The sequence below is a fragment of the Fusarium pseudograminearum genome, chromosome 1 (genome assembly GCF_000303195.2).
Source record: "Fusarium pseudograminearum CS3096 chromosome 1, whole genome shotgun sequence".
NCBI classification, from domain to species: domain Eukaryota; kingdom Fungi; phylum Ascomycota; class Sordariomycetes; order Hypocreales; family Nectriaceae; genus Fusarium; species Fusarium pseudograminearum.
This window is the reverse complement of record NC_031951.1, coordinates 2488322-2507965: the sequence shown is the minus strand read 5'-3', so window position 1 is coordinate 2507965 and position 19644 is coordinate 2488322. Positions and strand designations below refer to the sequence as shown.

Here is a 19644-nt window from a genome sequence, read left to right as displayed (position 1 = left end):
GTTTCCAACGAGTTGAGTTTCGTCGATGCACCAACTGAGAGAAGGGTATTCATGCACCAATGCTATCTTACCTCTGGCAGCAACCAGACTAAAAGCTAGAGAAAATTGCCCTTGAACGGCAGCGTGAAGACTGGTAGCATGAATGATTAAATTGCTCGTGACCCGATATGATCAAACTCTAGGGAGACCTAACCAGTTCTTTACCCCTTTCGTCACAGAATGCGGGCTAAATTGGTCAGAACCAGCACTCCGCCCACTCTCACGTTAAACCTGATGTAACAAAAAAGAATGAGGATGCAAAAATACATCCTTAAGAGGTGAATCTCTGCCCCGTACTGGAATCGAACCAGTGATCTTATCATTACTAGTGATACGCTTTACCACTGAGCCAACGGGGCTTCTTGAGATAGAAACCCACCTCCTACGCGAGCCCTATAGAGCGAGTTAGAAGACCAACGAGCGTTTAGCTCTATTTCGTGGTAGTAAACTCGATAGCCAACTGGACCTCATGGCTAAGGGCCTGGGTTGATGATGTGACATCAAGTTGGTGACTACTGGCTCAAACTATTTCTCGGGATCTTGCGAGAAGAGGAAGGTAACAAATATTGGCCTTCCCACCCTCGTCAACGGTAGGAAAGGAAGCAAAGGTGCGAGAAAGAAGCATAGTAGGAAGGAGATGCATGAACATTTACCGGAGGATCATTTCATGAGGGTGTTGATTGAACACCCTTTCGTAGAGGTCGAGAGCAACCTGGAAGCTTTGAGAACCTCGTGCCTGTGTTGATTGGGCACTCTGCCTGCCGTTCACGTCGCGTTCAAGGCACAGATAGGTAATATCCTCGCCGAATATCGCAAAAGTGGCCGAGGGCATACCTCCACTCCTATCACAGTATGAGGCCCTTTGTTTTCGTGATTTATTAAGGTGTTAAGGAGGGAACATGTACCCGAGAGCCATGCAGGACTCTGCAATCTGCAATGACCCTATTTGAATTAGAGAATTGTGAGCAAGATGGCAACCTTATCGCGACATTGCGGTTGAATAGCAGGCTAAAATGACCAGCTAGGAAGGAGCTGAAGCCGTTGACGTTGTATGGACTTTTGTCGTCGAGGCACTGACCTGCAAGATCTTGGGCAATGGCGAGATGCGTCAGTGCAAAGGCCACAAGGGTCCTCGGTGTATACAGTAGCAACATGGCCCATCGATGATCTCATCCAAAACGAGCGAGACCTTATGTCCAGACCATTCTTATTAAGGCAAATGCTATTCTTTTCGTTGCGTTGTATTGAAGCCATAAGTTGGGTAGTGACTAGTCGATAGTTAGGGTAGCAAGGGTGTAGCTTAGTAAATAAAAAATTGATCGGCAGCTTTTACAAACGAGGTAGTGAAACTTCATTGTCAAGCGGCTGTGAGATCAAGCTCAGCTCACGGTGCTGTTCCTGAGCCTTGCTACAACGGCCAGACCAACAACCCCCCATCGAAAGGATTCAAGCGGGCCGTGGTGATCGTGTGGCACGGGCACGGAGAATAGCCTGATGAGTCGGCGAGTCTGACATTGTAACCGCTGGGAAGCAGCGGCAAAGGCTGGAGGCAAGGGACTGATAATGGCAACCAATTGATGACTAGGTTGAGATGTCTCGAGCGGCCAGGCAGTCAGGGGACGCGGGAGGATATCGGTAGCCTCCAAGCTTGAGACAACGCAAGGATTGGCCCAAGGGCCGCTAGAAGGCGAGTCAACATTCTCGAGAATGGCGTGCGAGCGGTCGCTAAGTGATTCCACGAATAGCCTGGGGTGTGGGATCCTTGGAGTTGGAGTATTGCTTCATTGCGGAAATGTCTTGGCGCTCGATAAGCTGATGCAGCACGTTGTAAAGGGCATTAATGACATCTGGGGATCCTATGTCGAGGACTTTTGTTTAGATAGAATCAGGTGGTGCTGATAAGGATGGATGGGTTGATTGAACGATCAATGGCTGCACCGCATGCACGTCGTTTGAGAGACAAGGGTCATGAGATGCACGAGGCGAGGTGGGGTGCCTGCATTCGATTCTGAGGTTGGCTTCGACGGAAAACAGGTTCGGAAGGATTCTTGACGCAGAAAAACAGCGCGCCTACCTTAATATGAAAACCTCCGTGTTTCTGCAAAGGAGGCTGATGGCTTGTCTTACAGCAGGTGAGACGGTGGGCGGGTAGGCAATCAGAGTCAGCAAGTACCTGGATCTGAATGAGTTGTAAGTTAGACTTTCGGGGTGCACCTTCTCTCGGCCATTAAACTAAATCTTGGGCTATCCCCAAAAGAACTGGAAAGAGTGGGTGGGTAACTATTCATCTAACCAGTTAAATTATTGGCAAGAACGCCGCGATCTTGCTCCACTCATCCCCCACCACTATTCTCCAACCTTGATTATCAACTCCACACGACTTACAAGCATGAGCTCGGATAACGCATACTACGACAAACAAATCTATTGGAATTTAGATTACGGCAGGTTCAATGCAGGGATACTCAGTATCCTCTAGGGCTTGTTCGCCTATCACTGCCGCGATGTCACCATCAGAGCCTCACTGCATCAGAAAGTCTCAGTTTAGACCATGTCCTACGTCGAGTACACGTCCAGCCCCTCAAAACAAATCACATTGATCTCCTTCTTATCCCTTGATCGGCTTTAAGTGGCAGTAGATGCAGGCTAGTCAGTACAACTACGGATATGAGTGTCCAATATACAACTTAGCCTTGCTACCTCAGCCTCGACAGAAGCGAGCATCCAAGTCAGTGTCTTATACTGCAAAGCCAGCGGCAACAATGCGCATCAAGACGGCCATAGTGCCTCGATGAGGAAGTTGGCAGGATGGTCAATTCTGGAGTTCTTGATCCGGAGGTGGCATGCTTTATTGTGTGAGACCCTTTACGGCTCTTGCTGGATGCCAGGGTAGGTTATCAAGATAGTTCGTCTGGCCTAGTATAGACATGCTAGAGTTGCGGGGGAGTAGTGTTACCTTTTTTGGCAGTTCACTAACTTCTCGTAGGCATTTCTAACATCCTTTGAGGACTTGATAATCAACTCCCGAGCTGGGGTTTATGCATATTCTACGGACATCCACGACTCCGAGCGGCTTTGTTCCTGCCCTTGTCTGTATCCAGAGACACAATGGCATCAACCTACTTTCCACACCGGCCAACTCCACACATCAAGTTTGCCATCCTTGGATATTTGTAGCAGCTGCCAAGTTCAAGTCGTTGGAACTAGAAGACTGGGTAAATGTGCGTTTTGATGAGGGTCTTCTAGCGCGTCGTTTACTAGTGCAATGTCGATCATAATTGGTGATAGCGAAAACAGGCCAAGGGGTTATTAGCTGCCCCTCCAGCTTTGCAAAGTCACTTGACAGAAGTATGTGCATATCGACCACTCTCTTGCTCTATTTCATCACATGCCACTGGGCCGTGTTGAAGCTTGAGTTGAACAATGTGTTCAGCACGTTTCCTCGGCGCGACTCTGCTATCCCAGTTCTCTATCATAATGGTAACTGTTATGATCATATGTTCCATTCATGCAGGTTGTTCTCGAGGCCTGGCTTAGGGATCAGCTACTTGCATTCCTTGAGGACTTTTGCAACGTTCGCTATCCTGCGTTGCCTCCTGGGCCCCATGCCGCCTCGATACATCTCATGTCGCCTTCCTTTTTGCGTTGGACCCTGCCCAAGACAACGATGGGACACTGTGTGAAGCATTCACCCTTTCCGCAAAAGGCAGTTGACGAATGTTATCCCTTCGATTGTGTCTTGACGAGGCAGCATGTCTGAGAAGAGAGGCGACATAGGTCCATGTCTACACCTTGCAATGGATCTCGATGCTAATATCACGAAAGGCGAAGCCGTGCGCCAAGGTGGATCGACATCTATATAAGTCCTCATGATCTCCCTCCTTCAAACGACTATCACTCTCATCACTCTCATCCTCCTCCTCATCAACACTTCAAGACCTACACTCCTATTCGATTACATCTTCTCACAATGGTTAACTTCAAGAACCTCGCTGTTGCTGCGACCAGCCTCCTCGGCCTCGCCAACGCTGCTCCTACTGCCAAGGTTAACTCTGACGAAGTCATTCCTGGCAAGTACATTGTCACCCTCAAGTCTGATATCGCTGCCTCCAAGATTGAGAGCCATCTCAACTGGGTCGGAGATGTCCACAAGCGTGGACTGAACGAGCGTGCCGAGAAGGGTGTTGAGCGCACCTACAACGGCAAGTATGGCTTCCACGGCTATGCTGGATCTTTCGACAAGGACACTATCAAGGAGATCAAGGAGAACCCTGATGTAAGCAACCCAGCACCTTGATATCGTGCGCAGTGCTGACATTGACTTAGGTCGCCCTTGTCGAAGAGGACCGCGTCTGGACCATCAACTGGACCGACGAGCCCGAGGAGGAGTCTCTCTCTAAGCGTGCCGAGACAACCCAGAGTGGCGCTACCTGGGGACTCGGAACGGTCTCTCACCGTTCCAAGGGATTTACCAGCTACAACTACAACACCAATGCTGGTTCGGGCACGTATGCCTACATTGTCGACACTGGTATCATCACCAGCCACAACGAATTCGAGGGCCGTGCTCAGGCCGTCTACACTGCCTTCAGCGGCCAGAACGCTGACACCAACGGTCACGGAACTCACGTTGCTGGTACTATTGCCGGAAAGACATACGGTGTTGCCAAGAAGGCCACCATCCAGGCTGTCAAGGTCTTCCAGGGTAGTTCATCCAGCACCTCCATCATCCTCGCTGGCTTCAACTGGGCTGCAAACGACATCATCTCCAAGGGCCGAACCAAGACCTCAGTCGTCAACATGTCTCTCGGTGGTGGTTACTCTGCTTCCTTCAACAACGCTGTCCAGTCTGCTTCCAGCTCCGGTATTATCTCTGCCATTGCTGCCGGTAATGATGGTGCCAATGCTGCCAACACTTCTCCCGCATCTGCTCCTAGCGCTATCACTGTCGGTGCCATTGACAGCAACTGGGCCATTGCCTCTTACTCCAACTACGGTACCGTCCTCGACATCTTTGCCCCTGGCACCAGCGTTCTCTCAGCTTGGTACACCAGCAACAGTGCCACCAACACCATCAGCGGTACCTCCATGGCTACTCCCCACATTGCCGGACTTGTTCTCTACGGTATCTCCGTCAACGGTGTTTCTGGTGTCTCGGGTGTTACCAACTGGCTGATCTCTACTGCCACCTCTGGCAAGATCACTGGCAACCTCCGCAGCTCCCCCAACCTGATCGGCAACAACGGTAACGGCCTCCAGTAAGCGGCTGATAGGTTTGCTTAAGATATGAAAATATCTTAGAGTGCAGAGAAATAGGAGGAGGATTGGGACAAGAGTTAGCCTCTTATGATGATGATGAGAATGAGAAGGGATCGGCGGTTTTCGATTCAACACAGCCTTCTTCTGAGGGAGACCGTATATACAACCGTACATATTGCGCAATTTGAGATGACATTCGCTTGGAACATTCTACATGACCGATGCTTTGTAAATGTTTGGCTGTTGATATCATAGAATCTTCCAGCACAGCTCAAATTGAATATTTGAGAGTTTGGCCACTTACAATGCAATCAACAGTTGATAACAGGCTGCTATAAATCCCAATTAACTAGTTACTGTAGGGTACTCCGTTTGCCAAGCTATTTGTATATTTTCAGGCATTTGATGGTTCGTACAACGTTGTAAAAAAAGAGATATATTTCTAGGCATGAAATGAAATGTCCTGGTGTAAGTTGATGAACCAATAGCGATTCAACAGTGAGTATCGAGGGGCTGGGTTCTGTGGCCCGCCAACCAGTGGAGCGTTCATTCCGATCAGCTCCACCACCAAAACCCGTCGCGTGAAATTTTCTTTATCATCAAACTCTCGCTCCTTGACATGCATACAAAGGAGTCTCTCAATGAGAGCATTCAAACAACAAGAGACGCCGTCTTTAAGGGAAGATGTGCTGTTAAAATGTGTTTTTTGATACTACGGTAAGTACATTTCTTATTCATTCTCATATCATCCGCAGCGTTCTTCCTTCAGTCACTCTGTTTCCCTACGAGTCCTCCCTAACGGGAGGGTCTTCCCCTGACGACACGTTTTGTGCTGTCTTTGCGAAGTAGTCTGAAGGTATGATTTAACGATGGGAGAGAGAAAGGATAACGAGAGCTTCTATTCTTTTTGTCCTCTTCTTTTTCCGTCGTCGCTGCTAGAAAAACAGGGCCATCATAGTCCACGTCCGTCTCGTCTTTGTTGCTCACTTTGGTGGGTAACATTGTATCAATTCCTACACGGGCGAGGCTCCAGGAGCACCGACATTTCTTAGTTATATCAATGGTTTAGACGTTTTACCGTACCGTAAATTTATGTTACTACCGTTTACTATCCAACCGTTTTACTGTTTTCGTTCACGTGTGAATTATCAAGGTTTCGTCAGAGTGGATTCTTATCCGTGAGATCTCGAAGACGTCATGGTGTGCTGTATCTAGCTACCTGCGGCCCGATCATGAATTCTTGATGGTTCCAACAAATGTTCTGTACTAGACTACAGAATCCACTGCTCATCTATTAATACTGCTGTCGCTCTTAATAAATAATCATCATGTTCAAATTAACCAAAATCCGGTCGCCCCGTGTCTATCGATTCTGCTCATCACCATTGTTACCAATGCGATCTCTCACCAACAACTATGCCACCCAGGCTGGGAAATCACAGTCTACGACAACTAAAAACAAGTCGAATTCCAAATATGAGAATCTCCCGCTCAGCACCAGCGGTCCTATCAACTGTGCGCTTAGCGGTACATCGCTCTTGAACACTCCTTACCTCAATAAAGGATCAGCCTTTCCTCCAGACGAGCGTCGAGCCTTTAATCTCACAGGCTTATTACCTCAAGGTGTTCAGACACTCGAACAACAGTGCAAGCGCGCCTATGAGCAGTACTCGTCTAGACCCGATGATTTGGCCAAGAACACGTTCTTAACATCACTGAAGGATCAAAATGAGGTTCTCTATTACAAGGCAAGTTACCTGCCTGTGTGTCATGAGGGTGTACTAACTGTCGAACACAGCTGCTTCAGACTCACCTTGACGAGATGATGAGCATAGTTTATACGCCAACAGAAGGTGATGCTATTCAGAACTACTCCCGGCTCTTTCGACGCCCAGAAGGTTGCTATCTCAACATTCAAGACCCAGATCATGTAGAGCACAACCTTACGCAATGGGGCAACCCAGAAGATATCGACTACATTGTGGTATCTGGTCAGTTGCTCATTCCGTCTTGGCGATTACGGCGCTTTACTAATAAATTGATAGACGGAGAAGAAATTCTCGGCATCGGGGACCAAGGTGTCGGCGGCATCCTCATCTCCGTCGCCAAACTGGTCCTAACAACACTCTGCGCAGGTGTCCATCCCAACAGGACGCTTCCAGTAGTTCTGGACTGTGGCACGGATAGCAGGGAGCTTCTCGAGGACGAATTATATCTCGGCTTGAAGGAGAAGCGTGTCCGTGGTGAAGAGTATGCCAAGTTTGTAGACACATTTGTCCAGTCCGCCAGGAAGCTTTACCCAAATGCCTATATTCACTTTGAAGATTTTGGCCTTGGCAACGGTAAGCTACACTCGTGTTAAAGCCAGCGTCACATCACTGACTTGTATTCAGCGAGAAAAATCCTTGAGCGTTATCGTCCAGACTTTGCTTGCTTCAACGATGATGTCCAAGGAACCGGCTGCGTAACTCTGGCCGCAATCCTGTCTGGTCTTCATGCCAGCGACCAAAAGCTCAAGGACCTGCGCATGGTGATCTTTGGATCCGGCAGTGCCGGTCTCGGTATTGCAGACCAAGTCCGAGATGCTATCGCGACAGGAGGAAACATGAGCCACGAAGACGCTGCAAAGCAGATTTGGTAAGATAAACTACCGAAACCTATCTGGACGTTAGGAGCTTACCAATTTTAGGTTGATTGACAAGTCTGGTCTTCTCACCTCCGAGACCAAAGATGTCACCGAGTCCCAGCAGATGTATACCAAAGATGTTTCCGAGTGGAAAGACAAAGATGCCAATCTTCTCTCCGTCGTCAAAGAGGTTCGTCCAAATGTCCTCGTCGGTACATCGACCAAGGCTGGTGCTTTTACGGAAGACGTCATCCGTGCCATGGCCGAGCACCATGAGCGCCCTATTGTCCTCCCTCTATCCAACCCAACCCGCCTCCACGAGGCCAAGCCTGAGGACATCTTGAATTGGACCGGTGGAAAGGCCCTTGTAGCCACTGGCTCACCTTTCCCAGCTGTCAAGGGCCCTTGGGGTAAGAATGGCGAAGAAATTACTATCAACGTGGGGGAGTGCAACAACTCGGTTGTCTTCCCTGGCATTGGGCTTGGATGTATTCTCTCACGCGCCAAGCATCTTACAGATCGCATGCTCGTCGCAGCTGTGGAGGGTGTTTCCTCTCTCAGCCCCGTTCTTAAAGACTCGACAGCTCCTCTTCTACCAGATGTGGGTTCTGTGCGGGATGTAAGCGTCCGTATTGCCCGCAACGTGATACAGGCAGCTGTCAAGGATGGCGAGGCTACACAGGAAGGAATCCCTGAGGATGAGGACGATCTGGAGGAGTGGATCAAAGAACAGATGTGGGATCCCGAATACCGCCCCTTGAAGCAAGTTGATCTGGAGAGTGCTACAAGAGAGGCCAGAGGCGAACTAAAGAAGGCCGGAACGGTCCATCGAACTGGTCACACATGAGATCTGCTATAATGCGATGGTATATTGTGGGTTGGTCCAATATGGTGTAGCACAACGTAGCTAGTCAACTCACATAATTGTAGCTACTTTGCAAGGGCACTCAATTCGAATTTGATTGTAGCACTGCATGATCAAACAAAAACCCGGTATTCCAATATTCCTAAACCGTTTTAGAGCTCACGAGGGTCACATTTGCCAATCGCAAACCCGAACGCCCAACTTACCTTGTGGCATAATGCATTTCATATCTTCATCGCCTTTAAATTATTCAAATGACGCCTGCTCGGGCGGCCTCCCCAGCGTTGTCTTGCACGAGGTCTTCCATTCTCTTCTTGCCCCTACCAAGGCCACCCTCGCCAACACCCATACGACGAGCAACATATCGCTGGGCGACAGTGCCAATGGAAAGGTTAAGAAGCTCCTCAAGCCACTCAGCCACCCATTCTCGGGGGTCAACGCCGCCGCTCTCAATGATATCTCGGATCTCGTCTGGGACGTTGGCGTCCGAAGCATCGCCGTCCTCGCCAGAGTGAGGGGTGAGAGGAGCTGGGGTGTCAAGCCACTGAACCCAGCGGGCAGGGATAGACTGACTGACGGTGTAGAATTCAATATCGTGGACAGGGTCCAAGATAAACACGGCGAAGCAGATGAGTTCCTCATCCTCGTCATCCTGGTCCTGAACATTGGAAGATTGCTTTTCCTTTTCGGCTGAAGCAGTACGAGCAAACAAAGTTCCATCGGAGTCCACAGCAATTGCCTGGACAGCTAAGAACAAGTCAGACGTTCGAACCGGGTTGGTCTCACTGACATCTTCCGTAGCCTTGAGCTTGGCTGCCTCTACACCACCGTTGGCGGAAAAGTATTCGTTCGCATGTGATTCGGCGTTGGCGCGGCAAAGCTTGGTACCTTCTGGCAATCCGTTTATCAAGCCCAGCTCGCGAGCAGTGTCAGTTTGTCTCCACCAGGGTCCGTCGTGCCATCCAGCAGCACTGTCGGTACTTCGTCGAGAGTGGCTTTCCTGGCCACGCTGGATGACCAGAAGATCACCGCCCTCAACTTGTGCCATCACATGGCCAAATACGTTGTGAATCAGAGGGTCGAGTGACGGATAGCCGACAAGATCGTGAGATATGTGGATGAGGAGACGCTCGTGGGAGCTGATGGGAGGCGCAAGAGTATGGAGGATATTGGTAAAGGTAGGGAGAGCACGATGTCGGAGTTCGTCACCTAGAATTCCAGTTAGTCTTAAAGCCAATGCCAATGCCTAAGTTAGGTTTACCGTAGGTTCGCAGAGTAGTAACGTCAAGTCCTCTAATCCCCTTAACCTGGTCTGCCCATTTCTTGGCCTCCTCGTTCTGCTGAATCTGGGTGACCGCGGCTTCAGCTTGCTTCATGGCAGCGCTGGCCGTGGACAGAATACCACCCCACCATCCTCCACCGGAAGCCTGAGGGGCAGGATCTTGCTGCTGGACAGGTTCGGAAGTTGGCTTCTTTTCATTCTCGTGGAGCTCTGAGCTCGTAGCGCTCGGTGTGAATGTTGCTTTCAAACTGCGTGCACTATCTGTAGACTTGCGGGGGTCGCCGGCGGGAGGTGTGGCTGTGGAACGGCGGGTAGCATCCCTGAGCCGAGGAGTATGAGGTCGTGAAGGCTGCTCCGCCAATTCTGACTCGAGATCGGCTAGAATATCCTGATCGGCAATTGCCTTTGATGCAGCGGAAGTGGGCTTGGATTTGGTGGTCTTCTTGGGTGGCTTCGTGTCGCGGTCAAGGCCAGAGAGGAGCTCGTCAATGTCGACATCGTCGCCAGCAGCGGGCTTGGTTTTTTTCGACGCCATGATTGCAAATCGTATCTTACAATGTACAAGAGCGTTGTGGTTGGGGAATTGGCCAGGGACTATTGAAGGCTTTCGTTGTGATGATTTGTCGAAGGCGGGGGTTGAAAGAAGGTAGGTTGTTTGGCGCAAATGGGTAGATATGGAGGTGGATTGGAGCTTTGGATGTAGGTCACTTTTAGGGTGTCAGAAAAATTGTCTGTTAGAAGCACAAGGGCCGAAATTAGTAGGTCAGCTTATGCTACGTGGACTAGAGTTCTCAGGCTGTTTATTTCTGTACCCTACGACATGAAGGCCAACTTTTCTGCTACCCATTAGATACAGGACAGGACAGCTGCAAGGGTCCGGAAAGGCAGGAACATCCAGGGAACACGTGCGTTGCCGAAAGAAATGGATAACCGCAGTTACATCACCAGGACGCGAGCAGCCAGGGTATATTGATTTGATGAATATGTTGTACCGGATTGATAATTTTATTAGATATTAATGATATCACTGCGTTCCTTTGAAAAATCCCCTTTTGCAAAAGCATCGCGATGTAATGGCTCATGTGCTGAAACATGTACTTGACGGTTACCCACCAAGATGCCTGATTCTGCGCGTTGCAAGCCTCACCTATAACTCAGCGCAAAGTACTCAGCAAGTACAATCATTGGCTCACCTGCGACTTACACAGCCAAACAGCCACTAACACGCAGTGATTTACAGCAGACGACACGGTCATGCTCTTTCCCGAGCCGTACTAGCGCAAGGTGAGCCCGCATGATTTTGTAGCATCTGATTGGCCTGGAGGAACCCCGGAGAAGGGGTTGCTGTGGATTAGTACGTACCGGTGGTTTCCCAGGTCCCTGAGCCTTGTGAGAGAGTGGCCTTCAGTGGCCAGGATGCCACTAACAGCAAGGCCCCAGGCGGGTCTTGGTCTAGCCTTGGCTGGCTTATTCGGACCACGACACCTTGAGAAAATCGACGGGCAGAGACCAACATCAGAGCCAAAAGGAGACTGACTGTCTTCATCACTCACCCGCGACTCTGGTCGTATATTGGCACTCTTGGTTAGACCATCGCATCGCCGCTTAATCAAAGGCGTTGAAACTCAAAATCTTTATTGCTGCAGTATTGTTAGACACCTTTGTCTTTCATTTGACTTTGGCGTGTTGTGCTTTTGCAAGTACCTTATTACCCATTGCCGCCAATTCCCTGTACTTCAAATTCTTTCTCTGCCCTGGCTTGTTTCTCTTACTCCATCCGACACGCTCATCTCATTCATTCATATCCACGCACTTTGAGCCTCATCCTCCTTGGCCTTTGTCCTCCCATTGCCTTGTCCTCAATTTCAGGCTGCCCTGCTCGTCGTCTGGCCGTCATTTGTTATCCACCCCTACACTGCGCACTAAGGTCACTTGTGTCTGTGGACTCACTCGCATGACGCCTCTCGCGGGCCCGGCTGGTCGCTACACGTCCTTGCTGTAACATCCCAGCCTCACCTCGGAGCCTGTCTTGACTGACAATGGACCGCTCGCGCCGGATGCCTCAACGTCGTCGCCCATTAGGAGCCTCAGCTTCTCCTACCTCCACTTCAGAGGCTTCTTTTGACTTGAATCCACTCACAAGCCCTGTGGTTGCTCAGACTAATACCACGCCTGCTGGTCGCCGCTCAACCAAACCCCTTCAGCACGCCTTCACCTTCTCACCTCCAGGTAGTAGTCGTAACTCAAATTCCAAGAGGCGATCTACAACTATGGAAAACTTTCCAATGCCAGACGAGGGTGAGCATGGCCCCAAAAAGGGCGGCCACAGTCTCCGTAAGCGTGCTCGTGTGGATTACACCTTTGAGCACATTGACGACGATGTCGTCGTCCCCAACTCTACATCTTCAGCACGCGGCAAGAAACGCAGGTCAGAGATCAATTTTGACACGGATGACTTTTATACCAATGACTCAAAGAGGAGAGGCGCCTCCATGGGCGCTGACACTCCATCAAGCCGTCGGAGGAATCCGACACGAAAACCCAGTGACCTCAAAGTATTTCATCAAGCTGCTTTGCAGGATGACGATAACGAAGTCCAAGACACCATCGAAGTCGGTGCATACTACTCAGATGTTGACGACTCAGAGCTTAGAGAAGGTGCTGCTTCGAATAACTCATCCCCCCAGTCCAAGATGTCGCCAAAAAACTCACCAAAGAAATCACCTCAAAACGAGTCGACCAAAAATGAGCTGCCAGCGCCGCAGTTCCCCAGCAGTCATCAAACTGAACTTTCAACGGAAAACACTGCGCACGCTGCTGAACTGAGTCAAATCCCCTCAGAAAAATTAAATCCTGTTGTGGAACATATAAGTAACTCTATTGAGGAACCTGTATCTCAGCCTGCAGAGCCTCAAGCCAAAAACTTTCCTAACGTGGAACCTGAGCCGGAAACTTTCAATGATAACCAGCAACAGTCACCAGCTGTAGCAGATACTAACGATGCAACGGCGAAATTGGAAGTGACAATGCCAAGTACAGAACCTGAGCCGGCTTCCACAGCTGCAACAGCAGTGCCAGCTGTCAGTGTCAAAACAGAGCAGGTAGACCAGCCAGTCTCGCTACCCGTGTCAGTGCCAGTGCCAGTGTCAGCGCCAGTGCCAGCACCGACAATAGCACCACCGCCGATTATTGATGAGAACAATCAGAGTGAATCTATTCATTCACCTATTGTTCCTGCACCCGAACCTGAGCCTGTAAACGGCATTATGGAGCTTCCCACCACTGCTGAGCCTGTTCCACAAAATAATCCTGAGTCTGATTCCTTCACCAACAACACCAATATCGAGGAAGAACCGTCACATCAGCCGACTTTTGAACAAATACCTGAATCACCGGATCTATTGTCAAATCAGCACCAAGAAGACAAAATGGACCAAATGGATATAGATCTGGTTCAAGAAGAGCAACCTGCTCAAGATGTCGAAATGACTGATGCCGCTGCCAACGAGACTCAAGATGTTCAGGAAAATGTATCTACACTTCCACCTGAACTTGCACCTGCGCCTGTACCTTCGCCTGCACCTTCGCCTGCACCTTCGCCTACATCTACGCCTACATCTACGCCTACATCAGCACTTGCACCTTTACCTGCCGACTTGCCATCTCCTTTACCATCAAAAAGTATCCCTTCATCACCGCCCAGGTCTCTTGCCGGATTACGGTCACCGTCGCCAGCTCGAGAACCTGATCAACCACCCCAAGATAATATCGCTCCATCCCAAGATAGTATCGCTCTGCCTCAAGATGATGCCGCTCCGCCGCGAGAGGACACGGCTTCGCCTCAAGAAGTCGTTGTTGATGACATCTCCATGTCCGTGGAGTTGGAAAACGACTCAATAGAGGCTGAGCTGAACAATGAAAGTGTCGGGAACAACGAGAATAACAGGGACAATGATGATAATGAGGACAATGAGTATAATGAGTACAATGAATCTACTGAGGCACCGATCACTACCGACGAGCCCCAGATCCCCGATTCACCTCAGAATCCCATTGTCCAAGAGGAGCCTGCGGCTCTCTCGAGTCCGATCGAACTGAAAGCCCCGACTCCCCCTCCTGCTGAAACTATTGAAACCCCAGCGTCTTCTGCACCTTCCGAACCAAAATCGAGCCCGCAAAAGTCTGTCGCTTCTCGAATTCCTTTGGAGTTGATGCCACAGCCAACCCCGGCCGGCCGCTGGTCTCACCTCAAACCTTATGTCGATGGCGAGTTCCTGCTGTACCCAGAAAAGAAGGGCGGGGACGAGGACGGTGCAAATGACGATGCAACCCCGGAAGGAAAGGACACTGATCGAGAAGGTGCTGACATGGAGCCCATGGTCGATGATCAAGATGATACAGGGCTTGAAGCACCCACGCCTGCACTCAACACGCCTACTCGTGGCTCCCCTGTACCGGACTCATTAGACCCAACAGCCCTCAATTCGCCTGCTCCTGTTGGTGATGCTGATGATGATGCTGACACCTCCGAATCTCAAGATCCACTAGAGCGCACTCGATACTATAAATATCGCAAGCTAAGGGATCCTGAAGAGTACATCTCGGCTATCGAGAATTATGAGGATATGTCCACCGAAGACCTTTACGAGCTTCTCGAAGCTATTAATGTCTCCATGGTTCAGTGGCAAGACGAATGGAGTGACCTGGGAGCAATCGTCGACGACTACGAAAATTCTCTTCGCCGACGAGCAGCTGATTCCAAGTATGAAGCCCGCACTCGCAACCTTCACCAGCACGGTGTCAACTATGAGGAGCCTGAATTCGCTGTCAAGGGCTACAAGTCTCGCGACAAGGAAGGTCTGACTGAGACTCGGTATCTCCAAGGACAGGATCGCATCATGGCCGCTACTTACGGCTTTGAGTATGATCCCCATCCTTCAAAGATCGGCAAGCAAAATCCCGAGACACAACAGGTTGGGGTCATGACACGCGGTCGATCTTTGCGGAACCAACCTAGGCAGACTGTAAAGGCTACAGAGACCGATGAGGTTGTCGGCAAACGCCAGCGCAAGCCTGTCCAACTCTTCGATCCTGCAACACAAGATGTCAGCAGGAGCTCAACACCCGTACCCACTACTCGTGGTGGTCGGCGACGCAAGAATGCTAACGCCGAGGACGAACCACAGACGAACCTCGCGGTTAGCTTCAACAGCGACGTTGTCTCGGACGGAGAGGGCCCCAAGACTAGACGCAAGCGCGGCACTCGTGGCAAGAATGTCGCGCCAGCAGAAGACGCCGCGCCAACCCCAGATGCAGAGGATGCAGCTCAAGAAGAGCCTGTGAAGCCCACTCGTCGTGGCCGTGCCAGACCTGCTGTCAAGTATGAGGAGGCTGATCCTAACGAATTCGTTGACGACGAGCCACAGGAAGAGGAAGAAGAAGAGGAGGCGGAGGCGGAGGAAGAGGAAGTCGAGGAGGCAGAAAAAGAGAAAGAGGAGAAGCCGCCAGTCAAGCGACATATTGTTACTCTCAAAATCCCCAGTGCTTACTTGGCTGAGTTCACGCCTGAGATGGAGATCCTCGACAATGGTGATTCCCGTCCGACCACCGCCTGCTCTGAGGAATCTTCTCTGACTGCGGAGTCGTCTTACTCCTTCCGGCCTAAACGGCAGAGGCATTTCCGTGACAACCCCGATGGGGGTGAAGAGTCGGGCCAAGCACCGCCCAAGAAGAGAATGAAACGAACAAGCGGCGGTACTACTGTCACCGAGACTCCATCTACAGCATCCACACCTGCTCCATCTACTGAGCCGGCACAAGTCCTTAGCAACCGCAAGATTCAGAAGATCAAGGTTGTAAGGTCTGGCCAGGATATCAAGAATGGAGGAACACCCCAAGCACAGCCAGCCCTACCACCGCCTCCTCCTCCCCAGCCTGCTACCCCTACTCCTATTCCGGTTGACGACAATGACGATACTCCCAAGGACTACAAGTCGATGACCAAGTCGGAAAAGATGTCGGCTTCTATGAAGAGTAAGTTATTCAGTCGGATGTTTTGCACTTGCAACAAACTAACGCGATAAAGATCGTTGGGCCAACGGAAACATGGCCGGAGCCGTTGAAAAACGCAAGGCGACCCTGGCGGCTAAAAAGGCTGCTCAAGCGGCAGCCGAGCAAAGAACAGGCGTCGTCGCTCCAAAGCCGAAGGGCAAGGCCCCAGTCAAAAGAGAATCTGGTCTCAAGATGCAGATGGTACCAGAACAGCCTCAGATGCCACCGCAGCAGCAACAACCGCCGCCGCCGCCGCCGCCGCCGTCCATGCTTCATCAGCAACCACCCATGCACCCTCATCAACATCATCACCATCATCAATATCCCGTGCACCATCAGCATCCTCAGCATCACCACCAGCACCCTCCTCACCCAGCTCACATGCAGCAGATGCACCAACCTCATCCTCAGCATCTGCCCCCTCCCCCTCCTCCGCCACATCAGCCTGGAAATCCACCTCCTCCCTTTATGCATAGCCATGGCCAACATCCCAACCACGGACATGGCCACGGTATGCCGGGTATGGGATATCCCTATCAATGATCAGGTTACGGACACTGGTTATAGACGGGTTACCGAAACTGATGTTCACAATTGATGACGGTCGGATTATGTCTACAAAAACTAAAAACACAAGCAACAAGAAGCCACGTCTCAGGCATGTGGCCTCCAACACGCTGGCTCGATACCATCCTTACCAAGCATCAAGAGACAAGCACAGTCTCTCAACATACAGCCGCTCTGCATACTACGAATCCAAAGAGGTTGTTTTGGATTCTGCTTTCGTTTTTCTTGTACACTAGATGCGAAAGGTGTTCCTTTCGTTGTCTTTTTTTCTTATTCGATTGCTTTTCTGCTTCTTTTTCTAATGTTGTTCACTCATATCTGCATCCGCGGGAGGGGGGGTAGGGAGGCTTTGCATAATCTTTCGGCATCATACGGCGACTGCCTTAACTTGGGAGGCTTAGCGTTGAGAAGGTAAAAAAAGGAGTGGCAAGCGTAGTAGTAAATACCTAAAAGAAACTTAATGTTCAACTTATATACACTAAATCGGTTCCGTTTTTTGTGAATGCATGTCTTGTAGTTTGGAGTAAGACTGTAACTGTATTGCTAGGGACAAGGACAACCTAATAGCTACAACCCAAACAATTGGCCGGTGACCCATGGATGAAATATTACCGTGGATATGTCATCGCTGGTGCAAGCAGTACCCACTAATGCAGTTCATCCCCTCAGTCTGCACGCCAACGGTTCTTTGCAGTTGGACGTTCGTATGTGTCAAAGTACCTGGTAAATAATTTCCTTTCAAAGGGTTTCAATGGAAAAGGTAGAATGTGCTTTAGCTGGCCAAGAACAGCCTACATGTTAAAATACTGTAGTTGGTGAAAGATACATCTGGTCAAGATACTTGGCAAATTTAACGTGGACATCACCACCACGACAGTCACAAGGTCAACGGCGAGGAGAGTTGCACATATTTGAACCTCAAAAACAGAACACAACGCCCAGGGAGAATCGTTTTGAAGTGACTTTTGTTTTGTCCTTGATGTGAATGCCTGGTATGTGAATCATCCTTACACGCCGCAACCGAAATGCAAGAGCCTTGTGCCAATCCAGCGACTTTAAAAGTAGTAGATAAAAAGAACATTCCCCGTTTCACCCTCCCCTTGACCCGGGCAGATGAAAAAAGAATAAGAGTCTTGGGGAAGGGGGGATAATGTTTCTTTACCGCGCTCTATCTGATCGCATTCGGGACAGAAACCCAACCACCACGCACCGCACGCCCTTTTATCTTTCCTTGATTTCCTTTCGCAAGCAAGCACCTTACATGACGACACCAGAGTTGCTGGCAATACGCTGGGAATTGTTAGCGTGTGATTTAACATTGTAGTCGGCGGAAGAGAACTTACGGGCCACAACTCAGCAGCCTCCTTACCGACGGGGCCGGTAATGGCGGAGCCCTTCATCTCACCCTTGGGGTTGACGATCTACAAATCATGTTAGTGATCCGGCTTCCAATCTTTGTTCTTGGATCAAACATACGACACCAGCGTTGTCCTCGAAGTACAGGAAGACACCGTCGAATCGCTTCCAGGGCTTGGACTGTCGGACGATAACGGCGGGGTGGACCTTCTTTCGGAGTTCGGGCTTTCCCTTCTTGACGGTGGCCATGACCATGTCACCGACACCACCAGCGGGCAATCGGTTCAGGCGAGCACCAATACCCTTGACGGCGATGATGTAGAGGTTTCGGGCACCGGAGTTGTCAGCGCAGTTCATGACGGCACCGCTGGAGAGGGAGTCAGTTTGCTGGATCGGATAAGTGATGGGTGAAAGAAATCGTACACAGGGAGACCCAGGGTCATCTTGAGCTTGCCACCAGGGGCACCACGCCTGTGAAAAGCATGTCAGTATCCTGCTGTCTTTTGAGATCGTCTCTCAGTCTCAGTCCCGTTCTCGCTTCAGTATCGAATTTTTCTCTGCCAAAATTGTCGGGTGGTGGAGGTGTTTGGTGGCGGTTGTTTGCCAAGCTGCTGAGTTCGAAGTCGAGTGTGAAGAAAATTCAATGCCAATGAATAACGTCGTCACCAGCCGAGACAGTGATGCCGTGTTCTTGATGCCGTAGTCGTTGTTCGTTGTGTGCGTTGACACAAAATTCGGCTCGATATTCCCCGCCAAATTACCACCACCATTTCTCAAAAAGAATTTCCAGCTCTTTGCGCATGGGCGCTCCATCACCGAACAAGTTGGCAGAGACGATACGAGAAGCGAGAGCGAGAGACGAGTCCTGTAATGAGTCCGCAGAGGAGGATACTTACGAGATCTTGGCCATTGTGTCTGAAGGGTTAGTGTGGCGTTACTTCGTGAAGATGTCGTGTCGTGCCGGGTCTCGAGATGCCGTGAACAAACAGTAGCTTTCCAGTTTTCAGGCGAAATTGTGGGAGTGGGGAAACCCCGATGCACGTGATAATTGGGTCCAGCACGACCTGAGAGCCAATCAGAACTTACCTTCAATAACCGTAGGCAGGTACGATGAAGAACAGAATCGATACCTGTCACGAAATTGTCAAAATTATCAATATACAGAGCTCGATACTGTATTATTTTGTATTATTGATTCACTACAGTTCTTGCCATGAGAAATCTCATGTACCTTAATCCGATGGAATAGAAGTTGTGCTAAAGACAATCTGCCAAGATTTGACCCAAAAACTGACTGATCCCCGGCTCTATTCCCGATTGAACCCTCGCCAACCAAACCCGAGCCGACCACACAACAAACAGGACCCAATCGTTCCCACCAGGACCAGCCTCCATCACACACTTCCAAGAATTCTTTGACTACATGATCACTATTTCCAATTCGCCCTCCAACAAAAACGGGCTTGATCACCCGGCGAAGCACGCCCGGTTAGCTCAATCGGTAGAGCGTGAGACTCTTACGAGTACGCGATCTCAAGGTTGCGGGTTCGACCCCCGCATCGGGCTGTTCCTATACTACATATTCAATGATTGAGATGT

At 50.2% G+C, this 19644-nt stretch overlaps 5 protein-coding genes across 5 annotated transcripts, besides 3 other annotated features; 3 read left to right on the top strand and 2 right to left on the bottom strand.

Moving 5' to 3' along the window:
* Nucleotides 1-4009: 4009 nt before the first annotated feature.
* On the top strand, nucleotides 4010-5301 carry FPSE_09948 (uncharacterized protein; the record flags this gene model as incomplete). Its single annotated transcript, XM_009263065.1, has 2 exons — nucleotides 4010-4315; nucleotides 4366-5301. The coding sequence occupies 2 exons, from the start codon at nucleotides 4010-4012 to the stop codon at nucleotides 5299-5301; spliced, it is 1242 nt and encodes a 413-aa protein (XP_009261340.1).
* A 1325-nt stretch (nucleotides 5302-6626) lies between these two features.
* FPSE_09947 (uncharacterized protein) lies at nucleotides 6627-8771 on the top strand (the record flags this gene model as incomplete). Its single annotated transcript, XM_009263064.1, has 5 exons — nucleotides 6627-7031; nucleotides 7097-7289; nucleotides 7344-7640; nucleotides 7692-7935; nucleotides 7988-8771. The coding sequence occupies 5 exons, from the start codon at nucleotides 6627-6629 to the stop codon at nucleotides 8769-8771; spliced, it is 1923 nt and encodes a 640-aa protein (XP_009261339.1).
* A 268-nt stretch (nucleotides 8772-9039) lies between these two features.
* On the bottom strand, nucleotides 9040-10606 carry FPSE_09946 (uncharacterized protein; the record flags this gene model as incomplete). The annotated part of the gene is made up of 2 exons (XM_009263063.1): nucleotides 9040-9998; nucleotides 10051-10606. The coding sequence occupies 2 exons, from the start codon at nucleotides 10604-10606 to the stop codon at nucleotides 9040-9042; spliced, it is 1515 nt and encodes a 504-aa protein (XP_009261338.1).
* Nucleotides 10607-12110: 1504 nt separating this feature from the next.
* Nucleotides 12111-16665, top strand: FPSE_09945 (uncharacterized protein; the record flags this gene model as incomplete). The annotated part of the gene is made up of 2 exons (XM_009263062.1): nucleotides 12111-16104; nucleotides 16157-16665. 2 exons carry the CDS (start codon nucleotides 12111-12113, stop codon nucleotides 16663-16665), a joined length of 4503 nt encoding a protein of 1500 aa, XP_009261337.1.
* Nucleotides 15496-15572: a repeat region.
* Nucleotides 16363-16386: a microsatellite.
* Nucleotides 16414-16495: a microsatellite.
* A 1281-nt stretch (nucleotides 16666-17946) lies between the features above and the next one.
* Nucleotides 17947-18955, bottom strand: FPSE_09944 (uncharacterized protein; the record flags this gene model as incomplete). Its single annotated transcript, XM_009263061.1, has 5 exons — nucleotides 17947-17979; nucleotides 18033-18110; nucleotides 18166-18412; nucleotides 18469-18516; nucleotides 18942-18955. 5 exons carry the CDS (start codon nucleotides 18953-18955, stop codon nucleotides 17947-17949), a joined length of 420 nt encoding a protein of 139 aa, XP_009261336.1.
* Between the last annotated feature and the right edge of the window lie 689 nt (nucleotides 18956-19644).